The 25,102-nt window shown below is 38.7% G+C and overlaps 1 protein-coding gene across 2 annotated transcripts in view; it reads right to left on the bottom strand.

The window, feature by feature from the left end:
* Positions 1-1,350, bottom strand: part of Phip (pleckstrin homology domain interacting protein) — a 106,465-nt gene extending 105,115 nt beyond the window's left edge. For both annotated transcript variants that reach the window (XM_070010276.1, XM_070010277.1), the window contains exons 1-4: positions 1,143-1,350; positions 973-1,031; positions 819-848; positions 571-630 (exon numbers count right to left, since the gene is read on the bottom strand). In XM_070010276.1, coding sequence (XP_069866377.1) covers positions 571-630; positions 819-848; positions 973-1,031; positions 1,143-1,182 — 189 coding nt within the window. In that variant the 5' untranslated portion in view covers positions 1,183-1,350. The remainder of the gene's footprint in view (positions 1-570; positions 631-818; positions 849-972; positions 1,032-1,142) is intronic.
* Positions 1,351-25,102: the final 23,752 nt, after the last annotated feature.

Here is a 25,102-nt window from a genome sequence, read left to right as displayed (position 1 = left end):
TGGGGGGAAAAGCCCACGCCAAGTCCGGGCACTCAGCGACCAGCTATTGTGTTGGAGCTGGAGAAAGCCGCGCCGGCCGCGCGTGCAGAGCTAGAGCTGCTGAGCGAGCGAGCCAGCCAGCCAGCCAGCCAGCCAGCCAGCCAGCCAGCCAGCCAGAGGGAGCGAGCGAGCGAGCGCTGGGGCGCGCGCGCGCCCGCCCTCCCGCCTCGCGCCGCGCCCGCAGCCGCGCGCGCGCGCGCCCCCGCCCGGCCGCGCGCGCCGGCCCCTCCTCCGCCGGGCCTTGCACTGCACAACACTCATGACGTATCTTTATTTCTAGCACATTAACCAAATATCACAAATAAATTGTCCGCAGCCCCTGCGGCCCCGGAGCGCGGGTCCCCTCCCCGGCCGCGGCCCCCCCGCCGCCCCCCACCCCGACCTCCCCACGCTCCCCGTCGGCCTTTAGCGCTCTCACGGTTCCGGGGCGAAGTTTTTGTCTCAGTTTTAAAAAAAAAAAAAATTGCGGGAAATTCAATTTTTATTCGACTCGGGGAAAAGTTTCTTCGCCCGGCGAGGCGAGCGTCTCACCAGATTCTGGTAGGTCCTGGGGTGCTCCTTGCCGGTCCAGTCGGTGCGACGGGGCAGCAGCTGCGGGGAGAGGCGCCCCGTGAGCCGGGCCCCGGGCCCCGGGCCCGCCCGCGCCCGCCCGCGCCCGCCCCGGCCCCGCCGCGGACCCCGCGCCCCCGCGCCCCCCGGCCCCCGGCGGCGGCCGCCCCGCAGCGGCCCCGCCGGCCGCGCGGCGGGAGGACGCGCCGGGCCGCCGCCGCCGCCCTTACCTCCTTCTCGGCCACCTCGCGGATCAGCACCTGCGACAACAAAGCGGGGCGAGCTGAGCCCCGCGCCCCGGGCCCGGCCCCGCGCCGCCGCCCCCCACCCCCCCCCGCCCCGGGCCGCGGACGCCCCGGCCCGGCCGCGCCGCGCGCCCCGTACCTGGGCCGCCTGCTGGCACGGTCCGTCCTCCAGGAAGCGGGCGATGAGGAAGTAGAGCTCTGCGCGGGAGAGAGAGGGGACCGGAGACCGGGCTGAGCGGGCGGCGGCGGGCGCGGGCGCCGCGGGCGGCATCGCCCGGAGCCGGCGGCCCCGGCAGCCCCCCGACTTACCGGATCGCAGCTCCGAGAGGCCTTTCCGCTCGCGAGACATGGTCCCGGCTGGCTCCGGGGCCGCCGGCGGGGCCGCCCGCCGCCGCCGAGCGAGGGGAAGCGGGCCCGGCGCCGCCGCCCGCCCTGTGGCTGTCAGCGTGAGCTCACGAGCCGAGCCGCGGCTCCACCATTCAAGCGACGGCGGCGGAGGAGGCGGCGGCGGCGGAGGAGGAAACAACAACTCGGAGGCCGCCGCCTCGGCCGCAGCCGCCTCCGCGGATCCCTCCGCCGGGAAAGGAGTCCCCGCCTGCGCGGCCCCGGCAGAGCGCGGCCCGCGCGGAGGAGGGGGGGAGGGGGGAGAGAAAAAGAGCGCCTCCGCCCCGACCCCTACCCCAGCGCCGGGCGCGGCGCGACCCCCGCCCTCCTCCGCCGCTTCCTCCCACCGGGGCGCGATTTATTTATTTATTTGTCTCCAGTCGGAGAAGGAAGATGTCGGGGGGCCCCCGGAGCCCCGGCTGGGCTGCGGGCGGCTTCTCGGCAAAGGCCGCCGCCACCGCCGCGGCGGCGGAGGGATCTGACGCACACACGAGGCCGCAGCACCCGCTCGGCTCCGCTCCGCGGCGCTGGCTCGGCTGAGATGGAAGTTAGTTTTTCTCTGTAGCAGAAATAGGAAACAAATGAAGCAAAACTGCCCGGAGAGGGGAAGTGCCCGCAGGATGGGTCTCACGCTCGCGCGCGCACGCGCACACACACACACACGCGCGCGCGTGCGGATCACTCTCACGCCGGACGAACTCGGGCCCGCGCCGCCCGGCCCGGGCTGCAGGACGGTGCCGGTGCCAGTCTCGTGCCATGTGCATGTGTGACGAAGCTGCGGGCTGCATCCTGCGAGCCCCGCGTCCTCCCGCAGCCCGGGCCGGGCTCGCTCGCCCCGCCGGACCCAGCGCTGTGCGCCTCCGGGTCAGAGACGATCGGGCTGCTTTTTGTTATCAAGCCCTGGCGTTTGTGCAAACCCGTTATTTGCTTGTAGCCACCTCTGCATAGTTGTGCTGTTAACTACCCTGGCCTTCAGCATGCGTGTGTTTTTGTTGTTTTTTTAAAAAAATTATTATTGTTGTTATTGTTATCAAACGGGAGAGGCGAACTCCAGATTTATACTTAATATACTCTTCCCCCCCCCCTTCCTTTTCCCTGACTAGAAAAAGGCTACCGAGGACTAATTAGGGATAGGGATTAAAGACCCTTAAAGCTGTTTTTTTTTTTTTAAGTGCTTACAGAAAGGGATAATGTAAACCTAAGAAAGAAAAGGACACTAATATTTATCCCTGGTGTGGAGGTAAATTAGCGGCAGATCGATAATTTACCTAAGGATATTCAAAGGGTATGCTACAGTTTAGCCAAGGTGATTAGTGATTAAATAAATTGTGTATCTTGCAGCTGACTTCGTCATGCTAATTAATGGCTTCTAATTTAAGGTGCAAACCATTGCTGTTTACAGTTAATCACAAGAAGACTTCTTGAAAAGGGACGAAAACAGGGAAAGAATATAATTTTTCGTAAATCAGTACGTAATTAAGGGTTTTATATGCTAAATCATACGTCTGTGTTGTGCTGATGAGGGTAAGGACCGTTTTTTTGTTTCGTTTTTTAGGGGGGGAAGGTGAAATTCACAGAAACCATGGAAAAAGCCATTTATGAGAAAACAAGGACAGCAAGTGATATTTATTTCCAGATGATTTAAGCACTTTCCAAAAAGACTTGGGAGTTCAGTGTTTTGGAAGGGGTGGCATTTTAAAAGAGAATTAGGACACAGTCATTCTTTTGTTAATCCTTAACAAAAGAGTCTCCTTAAAAATTGTAGCTAATAAGCTGTATTTCCATGAGCCTGGTTTTAAAAGGTTATTTGTGAGGAAATCACAAATGTGAGCTGTATGGTGTTTTTCTAGATTATTTCATCAAGCTCTGTGCCCTTGTGTCTTCTTACCTTCCTTCCTAGTAAGAAATGCTGTCTGCAGCTGCCCTACCAGCGCTGCAAGTCTGCCCCAGTGCTGTGCCCTGTGCTAAAATAGCCAGAAATATCCCACAAAAGTGAGAAAGAAGGGACTAAAGCCTTATGCCCTTTGAAAACAATGGATGGCAAAATTGCATTTTTTTAACTCAATAAAATCAAACCAGGAGGTTACTATGACTGGTCCTCCACTGCTGTTTATTGACATAGCTATGCACGGATGGATGCTGCCAGTGTTTGCCTTTTTAAGAGCATTTAATTCTGTTCTTCCTCTCATAGGTATAGGAGCTGGCTGCTTGAGAGATAGGGTTTAAAATGTATTTTGTATGTCTTTTTGCAGTTCTGTGAGTTTCAATGACTGATGTTATATTTGCTCTTAACTTCTTTTTTTTTTTTTATGTCTTATGTTCTCCGAATAAAATGTGATGTCGTACACTATTGTGCTACTCTTCAAATAGCCAGATTTTAAGAACTAAAAATTCCAGTTGGGATTTTCTGGTTTAGAAATATATTAGTCTAATACTTACAAGGTGTTTCGTCCTGATGAAGGAAAACAAATCAAATTATGACATGGAACATAAAATTACTCAGAGTAAAGTTTGCCATATATATCTTCTGGGTGTTATGTAAACATGAAATATGCATGCTTTTTTTTAGAAGCCATGAAAGATTTCTTCCTAAATATACTATGAGTACTTATCTCCAAAAAATTTTTGAGGAAAAAGTCTCCTTTCAAAATATATTCCTGTGATTTTGACTAACCTTTGATGGTATTTTTAGTTTATTTTAAAAATACTTAATTTGAAAATTGTGATGATCCTGCTCTTGAACTAATTAATGTCGATTTATTATGAGAATATAGGCTGCCTGACAATAAACCTCAGCCAAATAAGCTACTTGTTTCTAGAAATGACTGTTAAATACAATTTTATCAAGCCCTTCAAATGCTAAAAAAAGAATAACATTCCATATAACCTTTAATTCTTTAACATAAAACATTCCTGAATCATAGGCTCATCTATTAACTGCAGAGGTTATTAAATAATTTATTGTACATATGTACACAAACTATACATATCAAGTAGAAATAAAATCTATTATGGAAGTCTATTTGGAAGTGCCAAACAATGACTACTGAAATTATTTTCTCAGCAAACACTTTTGTGTGTCTATGTGCTTTTCTGTTTATTTTAACTTTTCCATGTACTTCAAAAACAAAATGTCAGCTTAAAAAGATTTCCATGCCCTCGAGATAAGAAATCTAACAAAAAGAAGAGTAAAAGTTGGAAAAGAGGACTGATGTTTTTATATGATAGTCTCTTTAAGAGAATTACAAATTTTTTGAAATGTGAAAGTTTTGGTGAAATTCTTCATCAAGATGTGTATTTAACAAAAACTTTCTCCTAATTTTTATAAGCAATTGTTCTAATGGTCAAATTCTGCCATTTGTGTCTTTTCTTGAGTAGGAATGTTTATAAATGTTTAAAAAGTCTACTTTTGTGAAATTTTGGTTGTCTCTATTTATGAAAGTCACCATCATTCTAAAAATTTCTACAAACACAACTTGTTAAATTATACATTAAATCTTGTTCTAAAATGCTCCTATTTTTATAATGAGTTTTGCCCTATAAAGTAAAGAAATGCAAAAGTAGAAAACATTTCCCACAAAATGCCCTATGAAAAATACCTACCCAACAACAGAATAAAAATTTACAATGTCAACAGTAATAATAACAAGTCACACTCTTCCTTTGGCCTTCTCCCCACTATTACACGTTTCTGTCTATGCTTGTCTTTTTTCAATACACACATTTTTCACAAAGCATGAGTATTTATCAAATTTGAAGTACATCTGGCTCCTGTAGGAAAAATAAAGATAAAAAAGTTTAGTAAGCCATTCCATTATTAAATAATTTTCTGCTGTTTAACGTCATTTAACAATTCTCTCTTGTATCTCTTGTATCTTAGAGTGTATTTCCTTTTAGTATGTGACAGATAACCCAGACCCAGCAATCCTGTAATCTATTTAATCTGTATTATTTAAATGTTAGTAACTCACTCATCGTCCCCCTCCCCCCTCCCCCCCCAAGTTAAATGATCCTCATAACTTCAAGTTTTTAATCTTAATTTGCGAACAAAATACATATCTTCATGGATTGGTATATTTCTTTTTAAAAATGAACCCATGAATTTAACAGTACAATTACAAAGACTAAAGAAGAAAAACAATTTTAGAACATGTTCCCCCAAGATTTGGAGCAACACACTGGATGAAGTAGAAAAAAATATTCCAGATGGCAAGAAATACAAAGAAGTCTGCAGGCATGTTTTAGAATAGGAAGGTGTTTGATAGACTGGAAATGGGTTCGACTGCACATAGAACTGAGGAAAAGGATGTAGGCATGGTGGGGGTGGTGGCAGAAGTCAGGTGCAGAGTCTCCAAAAAGTGCTGGTGATCATGTTTTAAGTACTGCATAGGGCTATTAATGTCATATTCATCTAGGTTTTCAGGACAGGAGTTGCAAAGTCTCTTGCCTTTCATGTATTTGAATACATAAACTTCAAGAACTGCCCGACAGAAAAATCATTTTAATGGTGGAAAAAGAAGAAAGAGACTCTGTACTTAATAACAACATAGGATCCAGGGTACCAAAGTCAGTAGCAAGAATAGTTTGAAAGAATAAAACCTGATCTGTTGGAGTACCTACCAGTCTGACTTTGAGACTGGTACAAATCAAACTCAGAAGTTGAGAATGAGGATGGATTTAAATAAAGTTTGAATATATGGTATTCAATTCAAGCTGACTTTATAATAGAAAAAAAAATGTTCTTCCTATTCTCAGAATTCCTTTAAGAGACCTCATTACACAACTTTACTTGTAAATTGCTTTCGTTTTTCTTTATATGTGTGTGTACACTTGGCAAAGACCCCTCCCAGAACATTACTTTATTCTTTTTTATAGGGGCACTCATAAACATTGATTTAATAAGAATTAGCTAACTTACCACAAAAAATAACTTGTCATTCAGTTATTGAATGGATATTAATTTAAGAACTATTCTTTAGTTATAGAATATTGATAACAAGTAAATACTTCAACTGAGATACATATGTTAAAGTTTAAGAAAAGCTTATAACTTGATCCTGGCAAGATATATCCATTGCAGTCGATTTTCATCCTTACAGTGAAATGCATAAAAATATAGGTATAAATAAAATGGTGATAGTGAATGTTTTAAGTTGTCCTCCACATTTAGCAACTGAGTATGATTCACAGACAAAGACTTTAATGGGATCTTGTGCCCCTTTTCCTGAAATAATGTCACTGGCTATCAGTGGGGAATAACTTTCCTAAGAATTTTGAAAAAGTGGTGTTATATGTAAAGTGAGACATTAGTATCATTTTATTCTACCATCCTCATTCCCCTGGCTTGAAGAACTTCTACTGTATACTTGTTTTTGTCATTTTGTTTTGAGCATCGCTTAGTAAATAAAATACATGAAATACATGTGTAGGATTTCATTCTTCCCTTGGTACTTCTACATTTCAGTTTCTTCCAAGTAAAGTTTCTGTAAAGTTTTCCTTCTATTACTGACACTTTAGTTTCTAATGGTAACCAAATATAGGAACTAAGACATGTAATTAACTCAGAGCACAATTCCCATTTTATATGATCAGTTTGGAGATATCTTAAGAACTCTCAAAAAATGTAAAGATAAATCTGGTCTTTGCTTCTTATAATAGGAGAAATAGGTGCATTAAATTGTCTACATGTATTATTCTCTGGCTATTATACAAAAGATGAGAAATAATTTGCTCAATTGGTGTCAAAAAGGAGGATCAAAAAAGTCTCTTTTTATGCCAGCACTGGGCTGTTAATTCAGGGTCTGAACACTGTTCCTCCAAAAGGCTTTCATACCAGGCTGGTGCTCTACCATTTGAGCCACAGCTCCACTTGTCTTTGTTTTTCTGTTGTTCTTTTTAATAGTTCATTGGAGATATAAGTCTCACAGACTTTTCTGCCTCTGCTGGCTTAAAATCTTGACCCTCAGATCTCAGGCTCCTGAGTAGCTGGGATTATAGGTATGAGTCACTAGCACTCAGCTAAAATGTTCTCCCTTCTTTCTTTCCTGATTTTCCGTAAGAGAAAACAAAGCACTGAGCAGCCAGCATTTTCTGTTATTGCCATGTATATGCATATTTGTATGATAAATTTGTTCTTATTTCAACATGTTTGCCAAAGTCAAGGTAAATGTGGCCTCTTCTGATATTAGATTTTTACTAAATTGGGGAAATTAACTGAATTTTTATAAATTAGACTACCTTGTAAAGTTTTCAGGACTTGTACTGAAGAACTTCTTAATGAATTAATATTGCTTACCTCTTGAAGATATTTCAATTGAAAAGTTCATTTCATTTTTCTAGTTCAAGTAAATCGTACCTTTTTTTAAAAATGGAAAACAATGTGTGTTGTATACTTGATGGAAAACACCATGGGTCAATAGTGAGGATATTTTACCTTAATACCTATTAATAGTCATTCCTCTATTAGGATAAGGTTATTTGCTTTTCCAAAGGTTATTTCCTCTTTCAAATCATCCAGCTTGTTTTCCTCCTGCTTCCTTTTCAAGCTACTGAAATATTTCAATAGAAATTTATTTTTAAAGGTTAAAAAAAATAGGAACGTTAGTCATAAATTCAGGTGGCCTATACGATTTTTCTTCTTTCTTTAATCCTTAAGTAGTTATACAAAGAACTTTCCATTCAACATGTCAGTCTGTGAGTACAATACATCTTGTTCAATGTTACCCTTTCCATCGTTCTCTTCCAACTCTCCTGCCCCACCCATCACTCTTCAATTTACTGTGTTCCATTTTCACATGTATACGTTGTATATAATGATTTCATTTACCCACCCTTCATTTCTCCATCCATCTATCCCTTCCCCTGGAACAACTCCTCCCCAACCGCATTCCATGTTCCAGCTTCCTGGTAATCATTTCTTTCGTCTATCAGTTAGTTGTTCAAAGGAGCCACACCATTGGCATCCTCTCTTGCATACACCCTACTTTAGTTAACAACTTTGCATGTATCTGCCTATACCTCTGTATATGTTTACATATATGCACATTTTCTTTCTCAGAAAATTTAAGCTGATATAGAAACCCCAAGTCAGCCTTGTCCCTAAATGCCATTCTGTGTGTGTGTGTGTGTGTGTGTGTGTGTGTGTGTGTGTGTGTGTGTGTCAATAGTAGAATTTGAACTCAAAACCCCAGGCCTGCTTGCTATTTTTCATACAATAGTATTCTCACTACAGAATTCTGACCTCCTCTCTGTGTGTCAACTAAAGAACTATCATTTAAACACCAGCTTGTAGTGTGGCCTTCCATGCACACCTGGTTTTGACACATGGAGCTGCACAGCTCACCGGAGTCTGAACGACAGGAGTTACCAAGGCAGTCCTGTTGTCCTCTATTTGCTACACCTGAGGAGAGAGTTCAGGGGTATCCTGGCCAGTCTCCAGAAACTGTCAGTCATTAAATCTGACTTTATTTAGTAGCAGTAACTCAGTTTATTGAATGGACTGTCAGAGATGAGAAACAATGGCTCTGTATGTGCTGCTCCAATTTAATGATGAAGAATTCATATTATAGAAATAGAAACAATGAATGTACTTATTCCATAATCTGTTTTTATGTCTTAATCTATTTTAGTACAACATGTCTATATGTTATGAACACTGGTGGAAATACAGTCCACCAAGTTATTTTTATCCACAACATGTTGTAATATAATTATTTGAGTGTGATAAAAGACACTTACATTTTTTACAACACTTTTTGGTTGTGGTATGATTTTCATATTTAAACATGCACAGTTAATTTCTAACAAGTTAGTTTCAGTTACACAAATGAATATGGAGAGGTTTGCATCAAAGAGTTTTCTAGCCATAATTGGTGGAAACTTACAAATTTTAGAATTCAGTTGCATTGCTCCAGAATTTCACTGTGTGAAGAAGCATGGTTTCTTCTTTTAGTGGTTTTTTTTTTTTTTTTGTCGGTCATGGGGCTTGAACTCTGGGCCTGAGCACTGTCTCTGAGTGCTTCAGCTCAAGGCTAGTGTTCTACTACTTGAGCCACAGCGTCACTTCTGGCTTTTTCTGCTTATGTGGTGCTGAGGAATCGAACCCAGGGCCTCATGCATGCAAGGCAAGTACTCTACCACTGAGCCACCTTCCCAGCCCCTTCTTTTAGTGTTTTTAAGTTGCAAATATATATATATATATATATATATATATATATATATATAGTCATTATTAAAATCTTTGACTCTTGAGGTGTAGTTTAGTGGAAGAGCAATTGCTTAGTAGGAGTAAGGCCCTAGGTTTTTAAGTTTAACTCTTAATAGTGAAAATCCTTAGAAAGGCAAAATCAAAAGTTCAGCAAAATAAAACATCAGGAAGCAGGTACTGGAAAGGGGTGGAGTGGGGTCAAGGGGAAAGGAGTAGAGAAATGAAGAGGAAAAGAGGGGAGAGTACAGTTAAGAATCCAATGTCTGCCAGGCGCCCATGGCTCACACCTGTAATCCTAGCTACTCAGGAGGTTGAGATCTGAGGATCAGGGTTCAAAGACAACCCGGGGAAGAATGTTGGTGAGACTCTTATCTCTAATAAACCACTAGAAAACTGGAAGTGATGCTGTGGCTCAAGTGGTAGAGTACCCGCCTTGAGCTGAAGAGCTGAGGGACAGCACCTAGGCCCAGAGTTCAAGCCTCACTACCTACAAAAAAAGAAGAATCCAATGTCTATCCTACAAAGTTAAGAAGAGTGAGGGAAGAGGCGGGAGGGGAGGAAAGGGTGAGAATGTCGAAGGGGGTGACATTAATCAGGATATATTGTATACATAAACCGTGTGTTAAATGGCAAATTCTTTGTACACTACTTAAAGATACCAATAAAAAGAAAAGAAAATATAAAGTTTAAGTCTTGTTTTACTAAGGTATTTATACTTTTAGAAATCAAGACACATTTGAACTCAGGAGAAATTTTTTAAATCTCTTTATTGGAAAAACAAAACAAAAACCCTCAAATATTCAAAACAAAGAAAAAAAGAATAGAAAACTGACACCCTCCTGCAGAGACAACCCATTTCCAGTGTACGTAATTATCCACATTTTGACAATCTGATTTCATATGGCTTTCCTAACCTTTATTTCTTCCTTCTTCCTCCCTCCTTCCCTCTATTTCTACCTCCCTCTCTTCCTTCCTTTCTTTTCCTTCTTTACTTCCTCCCCCCCCCCCACCCCAGCATCTCTATCCTTTATAATGAATTGCTGGTATTGGGGCTTGACCTCAAGGCCTCTGGCTCAGGCTTGGCTTTTTTGCTTAAGGCTAGCACACCACTTGAAACACACCTCCGTTTTTATTTTGCTGTTGTTGTTGTTTACATTTTGCTAATTAATTGGAGATAAGAGTCTCACAGAGTTTTCTTCCCAGACTGTTTTTGAATGGTGATCTTGAGAACTCAGTTTCCTGAGTATCTGCCTTTCTCAAACAACCCCTTTCTTACTTGGATGCATGGATGCATGGATACATGCATGGATGGATTGTTGGTACTGGGGCTTCTATCTGGAGCTTATTGGCTTTGTCACTCAAGAGTGGCACTCTACTACTCAAGACACACCTCTGTTTCTGCCTTTAATTGGAGATAAGAGTCTCAGACTTTTCTACCTGGGCTGGGGCTGGCTTCAAATGGTGATCCTCAGCTCTCTGTCTCCTGAGTAGCTAGGATTATAGGCTTGAGCCATCAGTGCCTGGCTTAAAATTATTTTAAATTTCATCACTTCCCCTATAAGAAAATTTGGTGTATAGTTCAGAAGCAAATTCCTAACTAACCTAGTTCTTGATTGGTAGACTCATTTACTTTCTCATATTAAACATTTGTTGAGCATTTACCATATTCTAGACATTCTATTAAGCCTTGGAAATTGATTAGCTGAGCCAGGTCATTAAGATATATTGTAACTGCTTTGTTAAACTCCTTTGTACAACTATCTAAAGATAATAATTTTTTTAAATCCCTGTTTAACAGCATCCTTGATGATTAGAAATGTAAATCTGTCTTTAAATTTTATCCATATATTTCTTTAAATTTTATTCATATATTTTAATTTTTATTAGCATAAATTAATTTTCACGAAAGGTTTCATTTTGGTATTTACATATATTACTCTTTTTAAACCCCTCCCCTTCTTTCCCCAGAAATAACAACTCCCAACAAATGGAATCATATGTTTGACCTCTTAAACCCCACTCATGGTGCTTTTCATGATCCCTGAACAAAATGTCGTATGAGATGTAAGATACTTCGTGACCTGATGTCCACAGTCTCTCCACTCAGTGCTGTCTTTTAGACCACATCATTTTACGACATTTCATTTTATGACCTGTTTTGTTTTCCCCATAGTTTCTCCATCTTTCCAAGTAATCCAATTTGCTCAGGAATCTTCAAGTCCAAATCAGGCCAATTCCTCTGAACTTTTCAAGACACGGGGCACAATCATTGCATTATTTCTCAAAGAAAGAGTAAGGAGAGAGCTTGCAGTGAGCAAACTAAGTGTGTGTCTTTTGTACATGTACAGGACTTCCTGTGGGTCTCTAAGATGGCACAGCAACCTGGTGTATTAGAGTTTTCTGTGACTAGCTAAACAGAACTTTTAAGGAAAATCCTTGAGTTTTGTGTTACTACATCATTATTATGTGAAGCAATTCATGATATTCATCAGGCAATAAAAATCCAGTGGGCTTGTTGCTCAGAATATTCATGCTAATACATCAATTACGATCACTTCTGAGCTGTATTCGAGTGACCCTCATCTGCTGTAATTTTGCAAGACTAATGTCAGCACAAGAGACCACTTAGTTTTCCTTTTAAGGAAAGAAACATTGTATGTGTTATATTTAGAAGAAGCATCAGAAGAGCACAACAATCATCAGTTCTGCCCTTCCAGAGTCTTCATAACAGTATTGTTTGAATACCAAATGAAGACATGATAAAATTGATCAAGGAAAATTATAGAATACAAAATAGTGGCCACAGAAAGGAGCCCTAACCTAACATCCTTAGTAACACATGTCTATCTCTTTTATCTCTATCTTATGGCTTATATTGTTAAGAACCAGAGAGAAAACAAACATATGTATAGCATGTCATAGAACTGGAAGGGTAGATCAGCTTGACCCCTGTAGCAATGGGAAAAGGGGTCTGGGCTCAGGACAGATGGAGTTGTGTTCATTGTCACGTAGTATCACAGAACTGAGCTGAAAAAGATTTAGAGGTTATGCAGTCCACATCACCTTTCAAAGAGCTTAAATGGTTTGTCTAAGCTCTCATCCTCCTTTTCTAAACTTCAGTCCACACTGCAATCTTCTTGGGGTTATTGGTTAAATGATAGGCGAGCTGAGTCATCAAAAGAGAATAATTCATCATGAAGGAGACCCACAATCTTTCCGTGAGCAATGATGTTTGTTTCTTTTGCTGGAGTTTGTTTCAGGAAATAAATGAATATGACTAAGGAAATCTGGAGAGAAAGTTTATATTTAAAACTTTCAGAAAGCATTTTGGTAAGTTCCTATAGCCAAGACTATATAAACAATCCCCATAAGAAATCAACTTGGAAAGAAATTGGGAGAATTTTGAGTGAATAACCTAGACAAGAATCAAGTCCTAATTCTGTCTCTTACTTAGTGGCCTTGGGGAAATTATTTCACCTATCTTAGCATCATTTTCCCACAAATAATATAAGAATAGTTGTTTTTTTAAACCTGACCCATAGGGCTGGCATGAGGGCTGAATGAGATAGCACTCTTTATCATAAAAGCTAGCAATAAAGTACATAGTTAGCATACATCAGATACTATTCTAAATGTTTAATAATAAGTGGCTCATTTCTTCCTCACAAGAATCCATGAGGAAGGTTCTGTTTATTATCATTTCTCTTTAAAAAGGAGAGGAAAAAGCCATAGGATAGTAAAATAGCCTGTCTTGTGTTATGAAGCTAGTTATTGGTAAGGCTAGGGATCAAAATATGGAGCACTGGATCCAGAGCCCTTACCTTGCCAACCAGACTTCTTACTCTTACGCTATTAATATGCAAAAACTCTTTTCTATGTCCAGAACTAGGTACATAATAAAGGCTCAATAAATGTTAGCTGTTATTATTTTTATACTATCTCATAAGCAAGAAAAAAGGGATACCTAATATTGACTGATGTTATCTCCTGATGCATTTATCTGATAAACCTTTATTTTCCCTTAGCCTGGAACAGAGGTCAAGCCCTTTTCCTCTTTCAGACCATTGATATTTTTGTATTTTATTTTTGCAGGGGGAGCTGTTTGTTTGTTTGTTTGTTTGTATTTACAATACTGGAGGTTGAACTCAGGGCCTGCAGTTGCTAAGCAGGTGATCTATCATTTGATCTATGTCCCCAGCTGGCTTTTGGTTCTTTTTGTTTTAGTTGTTTTTGCTTTTTTTTTTTTTTTTTGAAAACAGGATATGGCCCTGTAGCTCAGGCTGGACTGAAATGTGCAAGCCTTTTGCTTCTGCTTCTTGGTTTATTGGGATTATTGACATATATCACCAGACCTGGCATCATTGGTAGCTTTTAAACATCAAGGAAAAGTATTTCATAGAATGTTTATCCAGTGGAGTCTCTCTGCTTCATCATGATTAGACTACAGTTAAAGATGTGGGGTAAGAATACAGTACAGCGAATTGCTGTAGCCTGTAGGCCCTTCTTAAAGCTTGAAATAGGACTTCAGAATCATTGGAACCCTACTGTATCTTAAAGGACATTGCTATTACTAGGAGAAAATAATAAAAAGTAATAACATTGATTCAAAATACTTAATATAAAAGACAATAACCCATAAAATTTGTTCAGAAACTAGGAGATGCTTCAGAATCCCTCTAATTCTTATGCAAGTGTTATTAAAGGGGTTTCTAGTTCTTCCCAAAGATAACTCTTCACATTACTCTCAAGAACAGTTGCTGAGTTTGCTAAACAAATGACTAAAAATGGCATTTTCTATTTTTTCTCTCCCTTCCCCCTCTCTCTCTTACACACACACCACAAAATTAAATTCCAGTCTGTTAGGCATTCATAACATTTATTCTAAATGTGCTTTCAGGATACATTTGAAGAGACTTTGAAATCATTGAGAGAAGAGGACTTACATGTCAACAGTAATTTCAACTTACCTATTTTCCTAGTGACTTTGAGTGTACAGTTCTTTAACATAACAATCCCCCCCAAACCTGGGCAGATATAAAGTGCCCCAAATATACAGAGGATGACTAACTGTTCCAGAAATGCCAAACTGGTACTAGTGATATGAATCTGTTATGACCATCTAGGATAAGTTAATTAACATTATCTTGAGTATAGAATTTCATCCACAACATCATTTGTCTGTTTACCTACTCTTATTTGTGTATTTTTACTCCTTTAAGCTTGAATTTTCCTCAGCTGTAAATGGAAATGATAACATCTATCCTTGTTATGAGTATCAGTAGATTCAGCTTTATATAATAATAATATTATTATAATTACTGACAAAAAGCCTTTCATTTCACCCTATGACAGACTATCTCATTACACAATTAAGCCATGTTTTCTATAGGATCTAGCCAGTTGCTCAATCCTGTTAACTACTTACTTAATTTTTCTTCAAGTGAAAAGTGTCATACCAAATATTTTCCACATCTATTTGATGCCAAGTCCCAACCTCAGGTTGGGTAAGACATTTGTTGAATTCGCCTGTTTGTTTAAGATGAATCATGTTTGAGTTCTGCCACACATATAAGCAAGAAACCTCTACCACCACAATTTAATACCAGGTTAAATGTGCTACCTTCATTAACACCAAGGATGCTGAACTAGCACTAATTGTTCTTTCAACAGTCTGTTTCATTTTTTAAAAATTATAATTTTCACACCAGAAGCTCAGATATTTCTGAGGGTCTACGTGTGTTCAGATAGTTTTCCAGCTTATTTTCACAATATTTTTCCCATTTTGATTTCCTCCTCTGGGTTCACTGGAATTTCCTTTTATTTTTGCCTTAAGGAATAATGGATGTAAAGTGAAACACAAATATTAAGGATATAATCTACTGAATACATATCAATACATAGACACCTATGTAATCACCACTCAATTAAAACAGCAAATTTATATCACCCACAGAATTCTTGAAATACCTTCCTAAGAAACCACTATTCTCAATTCTATCATCATGCACTACCTGTGCTTGATTTCTGTGTAACTGAATCATACAGTATACAGTATTCTTTCATGCCTGGATTCTTTCCCAACCATCCTGTTCTGAGATTCATTCATGCTATTGCATTTATCCACAGCTGATACTTCTATGTTGCACTAGAGTTCATGCGTGAATATGTCACAATATATTTAGGCATCTACTGGTCAAGAGACATTTGAGCTGTTTCTAGTTGGTGGCTTAGTGAATAAGATAGTTACTATGCAAGGCCAAGATAATATGAAATTTAATATGCACAAATCTTCTGTAAAAAATATGCATTATTGCCTGCATTTCCCCCATTCATTCTTCTATCCCTCTCCTCTTGACCCCCACTCCTCCTTGCAAGTATCTATTTCCTAGTACTCATTGGGCTTTGACTTAGTCTTCCTAAAGAATTATACTATTTGCATTCTCCATAGAGTCTATTATACTACAGTGAATTCATTTATAACCACTTGGGCGCCACCCAGTGTACTTACTTCTAGATTTATAGGCACATTCTAGTTCTCCCTAATGAAAGAAACCATGCAACCTATACGTCTCTGGGTCTAGCTTACTTCACTTAACACACTCCTCCCCAGGTCTTTCCATTTATTTATGAATGGTTCAATGCCATTCTTTCTAGTGGATGAGTAGAATTCCATTGTGTGTATATATACCACATTTTCTTAATGCATTCATCCATTGAGGGGCATCTAGGCTGATGAGTGGAATGCATTGTGTATGCCACCGAACTGAAAAAAAAAAGGGAAGATGTGGGAGATGCTGGGAAAATATTGAAGGGATGACACAGATCAAGACGCATTGTCTGCATAAATTGCTTTTTTAGATGGCAAAACATTCAATACAGAACCAAAAATTAAGAGATGTGAGGGAAGGGGTGGGGAACAGGGGGTGGGCGATAATGTTAAAAGGGGTGGCACTGTTAACAAACTGCTCTGTTGAATGGCAACTCTTTTGTAGCAGCCTAAGGAAAATAACATCCAAAATATATTCATTATTGTTTCTTGGGTATATGCATAAAGATGGAATTGCTGAATTCAAGAGTGGGTATTTCTTGTGTGTGTGCCTGCCTTGGGGCATGAGCTAGGGCCTCGGCATTGTTCCTAGGCTTTTTTTTTTGCTCAAGCCTAGCACCGTAACACTTGTGCCACTGCTCTACTTCCAGGTTTATACTGGTTAATGGAGATAGAAGTCTCATGGACTTTCCTGCCTCGGCTGGCTTTTGACCCCAATCCTCCCATCTCAGCTTCCTGAGTAACTGGGATTACAGGCATGAGCCACTGGTGCCAGGCTCAAGAATGGGTATTTTTTTGTACTAGTAGACAATCTCAAATATTTTCCAAATGGTGTTTTACACTTTACCCTGTTACTAAAAATTTGTAAGAGTTCCGCTTGTTTCACATCCTTTATTTAATATTTTAATATTAATTGTTTAAATATTTAATAATTTAATATTTTTATTTTTTGCATATAGATATCCATTTATTAAAAAAGTATATATCGTTTCCCCATTTACCACTTTTGAACGTCTTTCAAATGTCATTTGACTGGGGCTGTGACATAGCTCAGTGGTAGAACACTTGTCTGGCACTTAAAGGTCCAGGGGTCTTTTGAATTTTAACAGTACTGATGGATCGGTAGTGACTTTTCTTGTAGCTCTAATTTACATTTATCCAGTGAGAAATTCATGAGTCTATTCTAAACCTATGTGAAAATACAGGAGACCTAGAGCAGCCATAAAAATATTTTAAAAAATAAGATAAAAGTTAGAACTTACCCTACCAGATTGTAGACTAACAACTAAAGCTACCATCATGAGGACAATGTAGAAGAGAATCCAGGCAGTAGACCTACAGATATGTCATCACCCAATTTCCAACAAAAGTGATAGCTATTCAGTGCAATAGAGAGCATACAGTTCTCCATAATAAATAACCTTCATTGCAGTTGTTTAATGGGTTGTTAGAGCTAAATGTGAAGACTAAAACCATAAAGCTTCTTTAAAAGAACAAGGCAGATACCCTCCCGATTGTGGGGTAGATAAGGAAACGAGAACACAGAGAGCATAGCCATAGATAAGCAAAACTAGAACTTCTGTTCACCAACAAAACAAAACATCAAAGCGATAAAAAAAAAACATAGAAAAGAAAAACAAATAAAAGCAGTGGACAGGCTGGGAGTATGTAATTGAAACATGCCTATCTGATATAGGACTCATACTCAGAATACATCTATATTCTGAACATCTATTTTGCAGATTAGAGGCTCAAGCTCAGGATGTTAACCATATTTAGGCCAGGAATACAATTTTTAAAGACATGAATCAATTAAAATCCTAATTAAAAGGAATAATAATAGACTTGAACATAATTTTGCAGAAGAAGATGTTCAAATGGACAGTAAGCATATAAAATATGCACAGTGTCGTCCTGTTATAAAATATGCACAGTGTCATCCTGGCTGCTTTTTTTTTTCCTGCACATGCTCATCACTTCCCTTAACTGTATCAATCTGTTCCCATGCCTATAACATACCCCTCAAACTAGGTCGCACCTCTAGCCCCATGCCCTTCCGCCATGGCATCTGTCTTGCGGTTTCACATAGTCACACCACATGGGAACCAACTATTCGCTTACTTCTGTCCTTCACAAGGAATGCAGGCCAGGGCCACGCCTCTGGTGTCAGCCAAGTACTTCACTCATAGATGAATGAATTTTCTGATGTAGGAAGATGAAGATGTCTTCCAAATAGACTAAGAAAAACAATTCAAGTTATTGCATAGCACGGAAGCTAGGAAAATAAATCAAACCTTAGCTAATTAGGGATAAGACATTGGATGCAAATATCCCAGGAAATTCGCCTATAGAAACACAAAGGCAAATAAATGCTCTTCCTTGAGCCCCTAGCAGAGAAGGGGAATTACAATTCATCTAGATATTGGAATACTATTTGATGCCTATGGTTACTATTGGGCTAGGATGAGTGACATTAGCTCTCAAGAGACAGCTATGGGACCGTTAGATCTTTCACTTTCAGGAAAATTAGCCCCCAACCATAAATGTTCTATTTCCAATTAACAAATTAATAGAAACCAGATACCATTTCAGTGACTATATCCTTTACTTTTGATTATACCAGATTTTAACACAAACAATGTACTGAAGTCTTTGGTGACAAGCTGAATTTGTGTGTGGGGGGGAAAGTTGTAAAAATCTCTTCCATCCTACATGCTTATTTGCAATGCAACCTTGTCACTCCCATGAAAAGTGGAATCTGTGTTCTTTCCCTTTGAATCTGAATAGGCTGTGGCTCTTCCAAACCATGGACAATAGCGGAAATAGTGCTACCTAATGTTTCAGGTGTGCTGCACCTACATTGTGCCCTTGAAAAACTCACTCCAGGGACATCTCTTATCCAGAACTCATCTCCTTGTGTGAGCTCCAAATGAGTGACCAGCTGCTCACACGTGCAATCCTACTTACTCAGGAGGCTGAGATCTGAGAATCATGGGTCAAAGCCAGCCCGGCAGAAAAGTCTGTGAGACTCTTGCCTCTAAATAATCATCGACAAGCTAGAAATGCAGGTGTGGCTCAAGTATAGAGCATGGACAGGGCTCAGGCCCTTAGTTCTAAAACAAAAACAAACAAACAAAAAATCCTCCATTCACCCAGCCAGTCCCAGCCAATCCTGGTCTTACACTCACAGCATATACGAGTGAAGGACATTTCAGCTAATTTCAGCTTGTAAACATTTGAGGCACTCTTGGAAACGTCAGTCCATGGATACGGCATCCCTATCTCTGATATGGCTTGCATATATAGAATTTGTAAGCCAAGAAAAAGATAATTGTTTATGCTGTAAGTTGGAGGGAGCTTGATGCTGCAGTAGTAAATGGAAAAGACTGTTGTTAAATCAGCACTTAAATACATACACATTTCTCTTGCTTGGAATAAGATGGCCTCTATGAAATCTTGTTTAAAATACTTTTTTTTTTTTCTGAGACAAAGTCTCAGTATGTAGCCCAGGACCTGGAACTTCCTCTGGAGGCCACACTGTCTTTCAAGGCTCATTCTTCTGTCTAAGGTACCAAGCTCTGGGATTCAAAGCACGATTTTTAAGTTGACTTAAGCAATTCTTAAAGTTATTTGAGTAACAACCCTTCTGAGAAACCAACAAAATACTTACCATTCTTCTTTAAAAATAAAGTAAAAACTCCTTGCATAAAATTCACTTTTTTTTTGAAAATTCTGAAAAGTACAATGGATTTCCTAAACTATCTTTGGCTTCTTATATAGAGAACAAAGATCTAATAAATTGGCTAGTTGTTTTGATTGACATAAAATTAAGAAAAAAATTACATAGGAAGAAAAGCTAATCTTTACTCAATCATTTACATAATTAGATTTTTAAATCTATATTTACACTAAAAGCTCAGTATACTTATCAGCATGAAAAGATATGTTATTAATGTGTACAACTCTAACTCTAAATTGCTAATTCTTTTAATTGAATCAATTAATTTCCTTAAAACTAGGATTTATAAAAGTAGAAAAAGGTATTTCAAATTTATAGTGTTAATTATGGTGACTATCTTCAAATGTCATAATCTTTAATAACAGTAAATGCAATGTCAAGAAGTCATTATTTTATTTTTATAAATTGCTCTAGTAATCTCATTAGTTACCAGAAATAATAGTCCTCATGGGAAAATTTTTGTGAATTTGGAGAAATCGGAAACTCCTTAGCTGTAGAAATAATTGTGGTGAATACTATTCATATTTCTATTCATGGTTAGGCCACTGAATTATCTTTGTTTTTTTGTTAAATTTCAGATGCTAGTATGTAGACAACAATGGAGTTTTGCATACTGATGTATGCTTCAAACCTGCTAACCTACAGTCATTTTTCAATTACAAAATGGTGCAGGTAGGATAACCATGTTAACAAAAGCAGGATTACTGCTTTCTTTTTAACCCACGTGTATTTTATTTAATTTTCTTACTCTAAGATCTAGTAAAACTTAGAGAGCAGTAAAAATGGTGAGAACAAATACTTTTGCTTTTTAAAATTTACATTAGGAGAAAGACATACAACTTTTGGTCATTAAGACTGATGTTTGTTGTGAGCTCATAGATAATCTAAAGCAAATGCTAGGTTTTCTTATCCTAGTTTTCTAGGAGTTTTTAATCAGGAAAGTTTGCATTTTGTTCAGTGCCTGTTATGAGTTGATCACACAGTTGTTTTTTTTTTAGCCTGCTCATAATGGTAAATTACACTGATGGGTTTCTGAATCTTCAGCTAACCATCTATTCTTGTTTGAGATTAATCAGCCTTTTAGTTGAAATTGCTAAAACTTTACTAAATAGTTTTCCATCGATGTTCATGAAAAATACTAACCCATAGATCTTCTTGTAGTGCTTTAGATTTTATTTGTATCTCAGTAAAGCTGGTCTCACAGAATAAGGTGAAAATAATTTTTTTCTAGTTTTTGGATAGAGTTATCTTTTTTAAATATTTGGGCAGAATTCACCTGTAAATATTGGACTTGATGGATCTTTTTGATCCTATGGAAATATTTTTAGCTGAACAATCAATCTACCTAGTAGACAGATGACTATAAAACATCATCAATTTCTCCTTCAATAAGTGTTGTTAATGTATGCATGGAGCCTCCTTTTATATAGTCCCAGGCCCTGAGAACTCCAGCAACCTTAGCCTCCCTGGACTTGTCATGAACCTTCTGTTCACAGGTAAATACCAGGTTCTATTTGGACTCCTCCATTCTGCACCACAGTTTGCCAACTGTTTGTAGGCATTAAACTAGGACAATTTTCCAGGCCCTGGTGGCTCATACTATAATCCTACCTACTCAGAAGGCTGAGATCTGAGCATAATGGTTTGTAGCCAACTAAAGCAGGAGAGGATGTGAGGCTCTTATTTTCAATTATCCACCAAGTACTGGAAGTGGAATTGTGGCTCAAGAGGCCCATCACTGGCCTTGGGCACAAAACCTCAGGAACAGTGCCTTGGCCCTGAGTTCAAGCCCTAGGATTAACACACACACACACACACACACACACACACACACACACACACACACGCATGCACGCACACACGCACGCACACACCAAAGAAAACTAGGACTATTTGTGGCTCATCTAATTTGTATTTGATCTCTTAGAATCATTACTTATGATTTTATTTAGAATCATCATTAAATATTTATGATAAACTATTATTTTTGTCCTGTTCTCTAGTATCTTTTTTCATTTCCTTTCATTTTCCTTCATCTTTTTTTCTTTCTTTTTTTAAATTTAATTTTATTGCCAAAGTGATGTACAGAGGGGTTACAGTTATATATGTAAGGTGTACATTTCTTGTCATCCCTTTTTTCAAAACAGTTTCTTACTACATTTCCTAGGCCAGCTTCAAACTTATAATCAAGACTCATGCCTGAGCCTCCCAGGGGCAGTAATTACAAGTGTGTACCACTGTGCCTTGACATATGTTCAGTTTTTTTGAAAATCAATCTTTCTTAGATTTTATTTGTTTTTAAATATACTTCAGGTAGAAGAGCAAATCCAATTCCTGTTACTTCATCTTAGATAAAAGAACAAATATACTCTTCAACTTTTAAAACTAACTTATTTCTCGTACATTATTATGCTTATTTATCTTAGTAATACTTCAAAACTTTGACACTCTAAAAAAAGTGACTTTCCTCCAAGAAGGGTAGGAAGAAGTTTTTCACAATTTTATTCTGCTCGATGCTTGACTCATAATTTTCACCCATCAATTTCATAAAAGGTCTTCAATGTAAGCTATTGGGATCAATTTGACAGTAAGACTTTGTGTGCTGAATGCATTCCCTAATTGTTAAAAAGAAAATCTAAGCAAAAGACTTAACTGCTGTGCCTAATTCTTCTTCACCACTGCACTGTTCTTTACAGAAATGCTTGGAAACCAGCCATATTCTCTTTTGTGCTCATTTGTTTTCCCACCAGAGTGAGTTGGAGCATCATAAAGACATGTTTTATTTTAACTATTTAGAAAAAGGAAAAATAGAGATTCTGCTACATTTACTTATAGCATGTATTTATCTATCAAAAGAATTGTAAAATCAAGTCTTAAACCTTGAGCTTGAGACAAATTTTAGGTTTAATTTCTTTTGTGGCCATCAATGTGAGATTCTATATAACGCTAAGGCATGTTTGTGCCTTTTTGTGGGATAGTATGTGTCTGGAGTTTACTGTCAAAGATCCTTTCAGTTGCTTAATCCTCCAACAAACAGTATATGTACTAGCAATTAAGACTATCATATTATGGAAGTTATATAGACTTCTGTGGCAAGGAAAAGGCTGTGTTTGCAGGAGATTCGTTGTATGCCTTAACACTGGGGGAAAAAATAGTTTCTTAACCTGGGACCATACACATAGAAGCTTTAAACAGTCCAAAAACATCTTGAAATGGCATGCAAATAAGTCTACCTTTGTTCTTTTGTTCTGTAACTGAAATCCATAGCTTTTACCTGATAGTTATTTTTAGCTAACTTAGTATCCCTTTTTAATGAAGTACCTGAAACAATTCACTTATAAAAAGAGAGGGTTTCCATTATCTCTTGGATGGGTTCCAGTCTGTGATCAATTGGCCCCATTGTTTTAGAATTGAGGCAAGCCAGCACATCATCGCAGGAGTGCAGGTGGAGTAAATTTGCTCATCTCATCAACCAGGAAGCAAATGGCAAGGAAGAAAAGACCAGGATCCCATCATCTCTTAGAGGGCACATGCCCAATGTGTCCAATGATCTAAATCCCGTCATAAACCTTCCACTGCCATCTACAAGTACCACAGGGGGAATCAATCAATCACATGTGTGCCATTCAGGGACATTCAACATCCAAACTATAGAAATACCAAAGAGGTTTTTATCTTCCTAACATACAAGGAATCTTCCATGTAACCTCTTTGCAGGGTAGAGAAACAGGACAAACCAGAAAAGAAAATGTCAAAGTACTGTAGAAGAATGTTCCAGTGAAGTTCTCCTCTAAGGGTAAATTAGGAATCCAGAACATCAGGATTCAGAGTAGATATTTTGGCTCAATGATTTCCTGTCACATTCCAAATTATAGCTGATGGCTCATCATTGAGAATAATTAGCTCTATTAATGGCTTCAAAAATATAGTATCTAGCCAGACATTAGTGGCTCATACCTGTAATTCTAGCTACTCAGGTCTTTATCTTATTAGCCTGGTTTTTCTTATCGAATAGTATGAGTTTATATATATATATATATATATATATATATATATATATATGTGTGTGTGTGTGTGTGTGTGTGTGTGTGTATACATATGTACATATGTATACATATATGTATATACATATATATTGTTGTAGATACATAGATTGCAATTTTTCCCATTTTAAGTTGCTTTTTCATTTTGTTCCTTTGGTTTTTGCAATTTTCTGGTAAGTGAAATCCCACTTGAATATTTTTGCTTTTGTACCTATGCTTTCAGAGTCCTATCTACTAAATCATTGCAAAAATCAAAATCATAAAACTTTTTGGGCTTTTCGTTTATTCTGGTGTTGAAGATTGTATCTAGGGACTTCTATAGGCTATATTCACACTGTAACAGCTACACTCACACTTTCTCTTAGGTTTTCTTCTAAGAGTTTTAGGGTTTCAGGTCTTTAGTTTAAACCTTTAATATATTTTTGAGTTGGTTTAGTGTGTGGTGTAAGATAGGGTTTCACTTTTATTTTTTTGCATGTGGACTGTTTTCCCAACATTTTATTGATGAGACTATCACTTCCCTACTGTGTAGTCTTTGTAAAAATTACTTTATAGACACATGGTTTCATTGTTAATACCTAGAAACATTTCTTTGGTGAAAAGAATGGAGAACAGTGAAGTCATCATTTAAAAATTAAATGATGTTCATAATCTCTTCATCATTCTCTCTTTCTCATGCCAAGTCTCAGATTCAAATGATACTTACATCTCACTTTGGCAGGTTTTCCTTTTGATTCCTGAATGCAAAAATTAAATAGTGTATATTTTAGGAAGTAATTCTCTTATAAACAGCAGTCACTATTATTCCAAAATTCAAACATATTTCAAGAATAAGTTACATTCTTTGATCCTTGCAATATTTACTACATCAATATTTGATATGCCAATCATGAAAAGCATACACATAACCCACATGAGTGCTTCTACCAACTCTTTCCTTGTGTGTAGAAAAATCATCCTTTATATATTTTTTCTAAACTTATTAACTTAAATAATGACTTAAGCTTGTCCCTTGCACCCATTGTATTGGATGATGAATTTTTCTTAGAAAAGCAAATGTTGATATAAAATGTCAACATTTCAAAAGGAGGTAAATTAAATATCAGCTCTTATAATCTCAAAAGTGGTATATAATTGTAGGAAATTTGCTCTTAATGAGTTCTACTAACCATAGTCATAATGACCAACATGATAGGATTTGGTCATGCATGCAGGTGGCTTCCCTGCACAGGTGGCATCAACATGTTGTGGTAACTTGGCATGATCCAACTATTATAAGCTCCTTCCCTGACACCAAAGTGGATCAAAGGAGGCAAACCTGAACTGTTAGTATCAAGCTACAAAACGCCC

This window comes from Dipodomys merriami, unplaced genomic scaffold (assembly GCF_024711535.1).
Source record: "Dipodomys merriami isolate MVZ:Mamm:240054 unplaced genomic scaffold, mDipMer1.0.p SCAF_8, whole genome shotgun sequence".
Lineage (NCBI taxonomy): Eukaryota > Metazoa > Chordata > Mammalia > Rodentia > Heteromyidae > Dipodomys > Dipodomys merriami.
The sequence above is the reverse complement of the archived record's forward strand: the minus strand, read 5'-3'. Positions and strand labels throughout refer to the sequence as shown.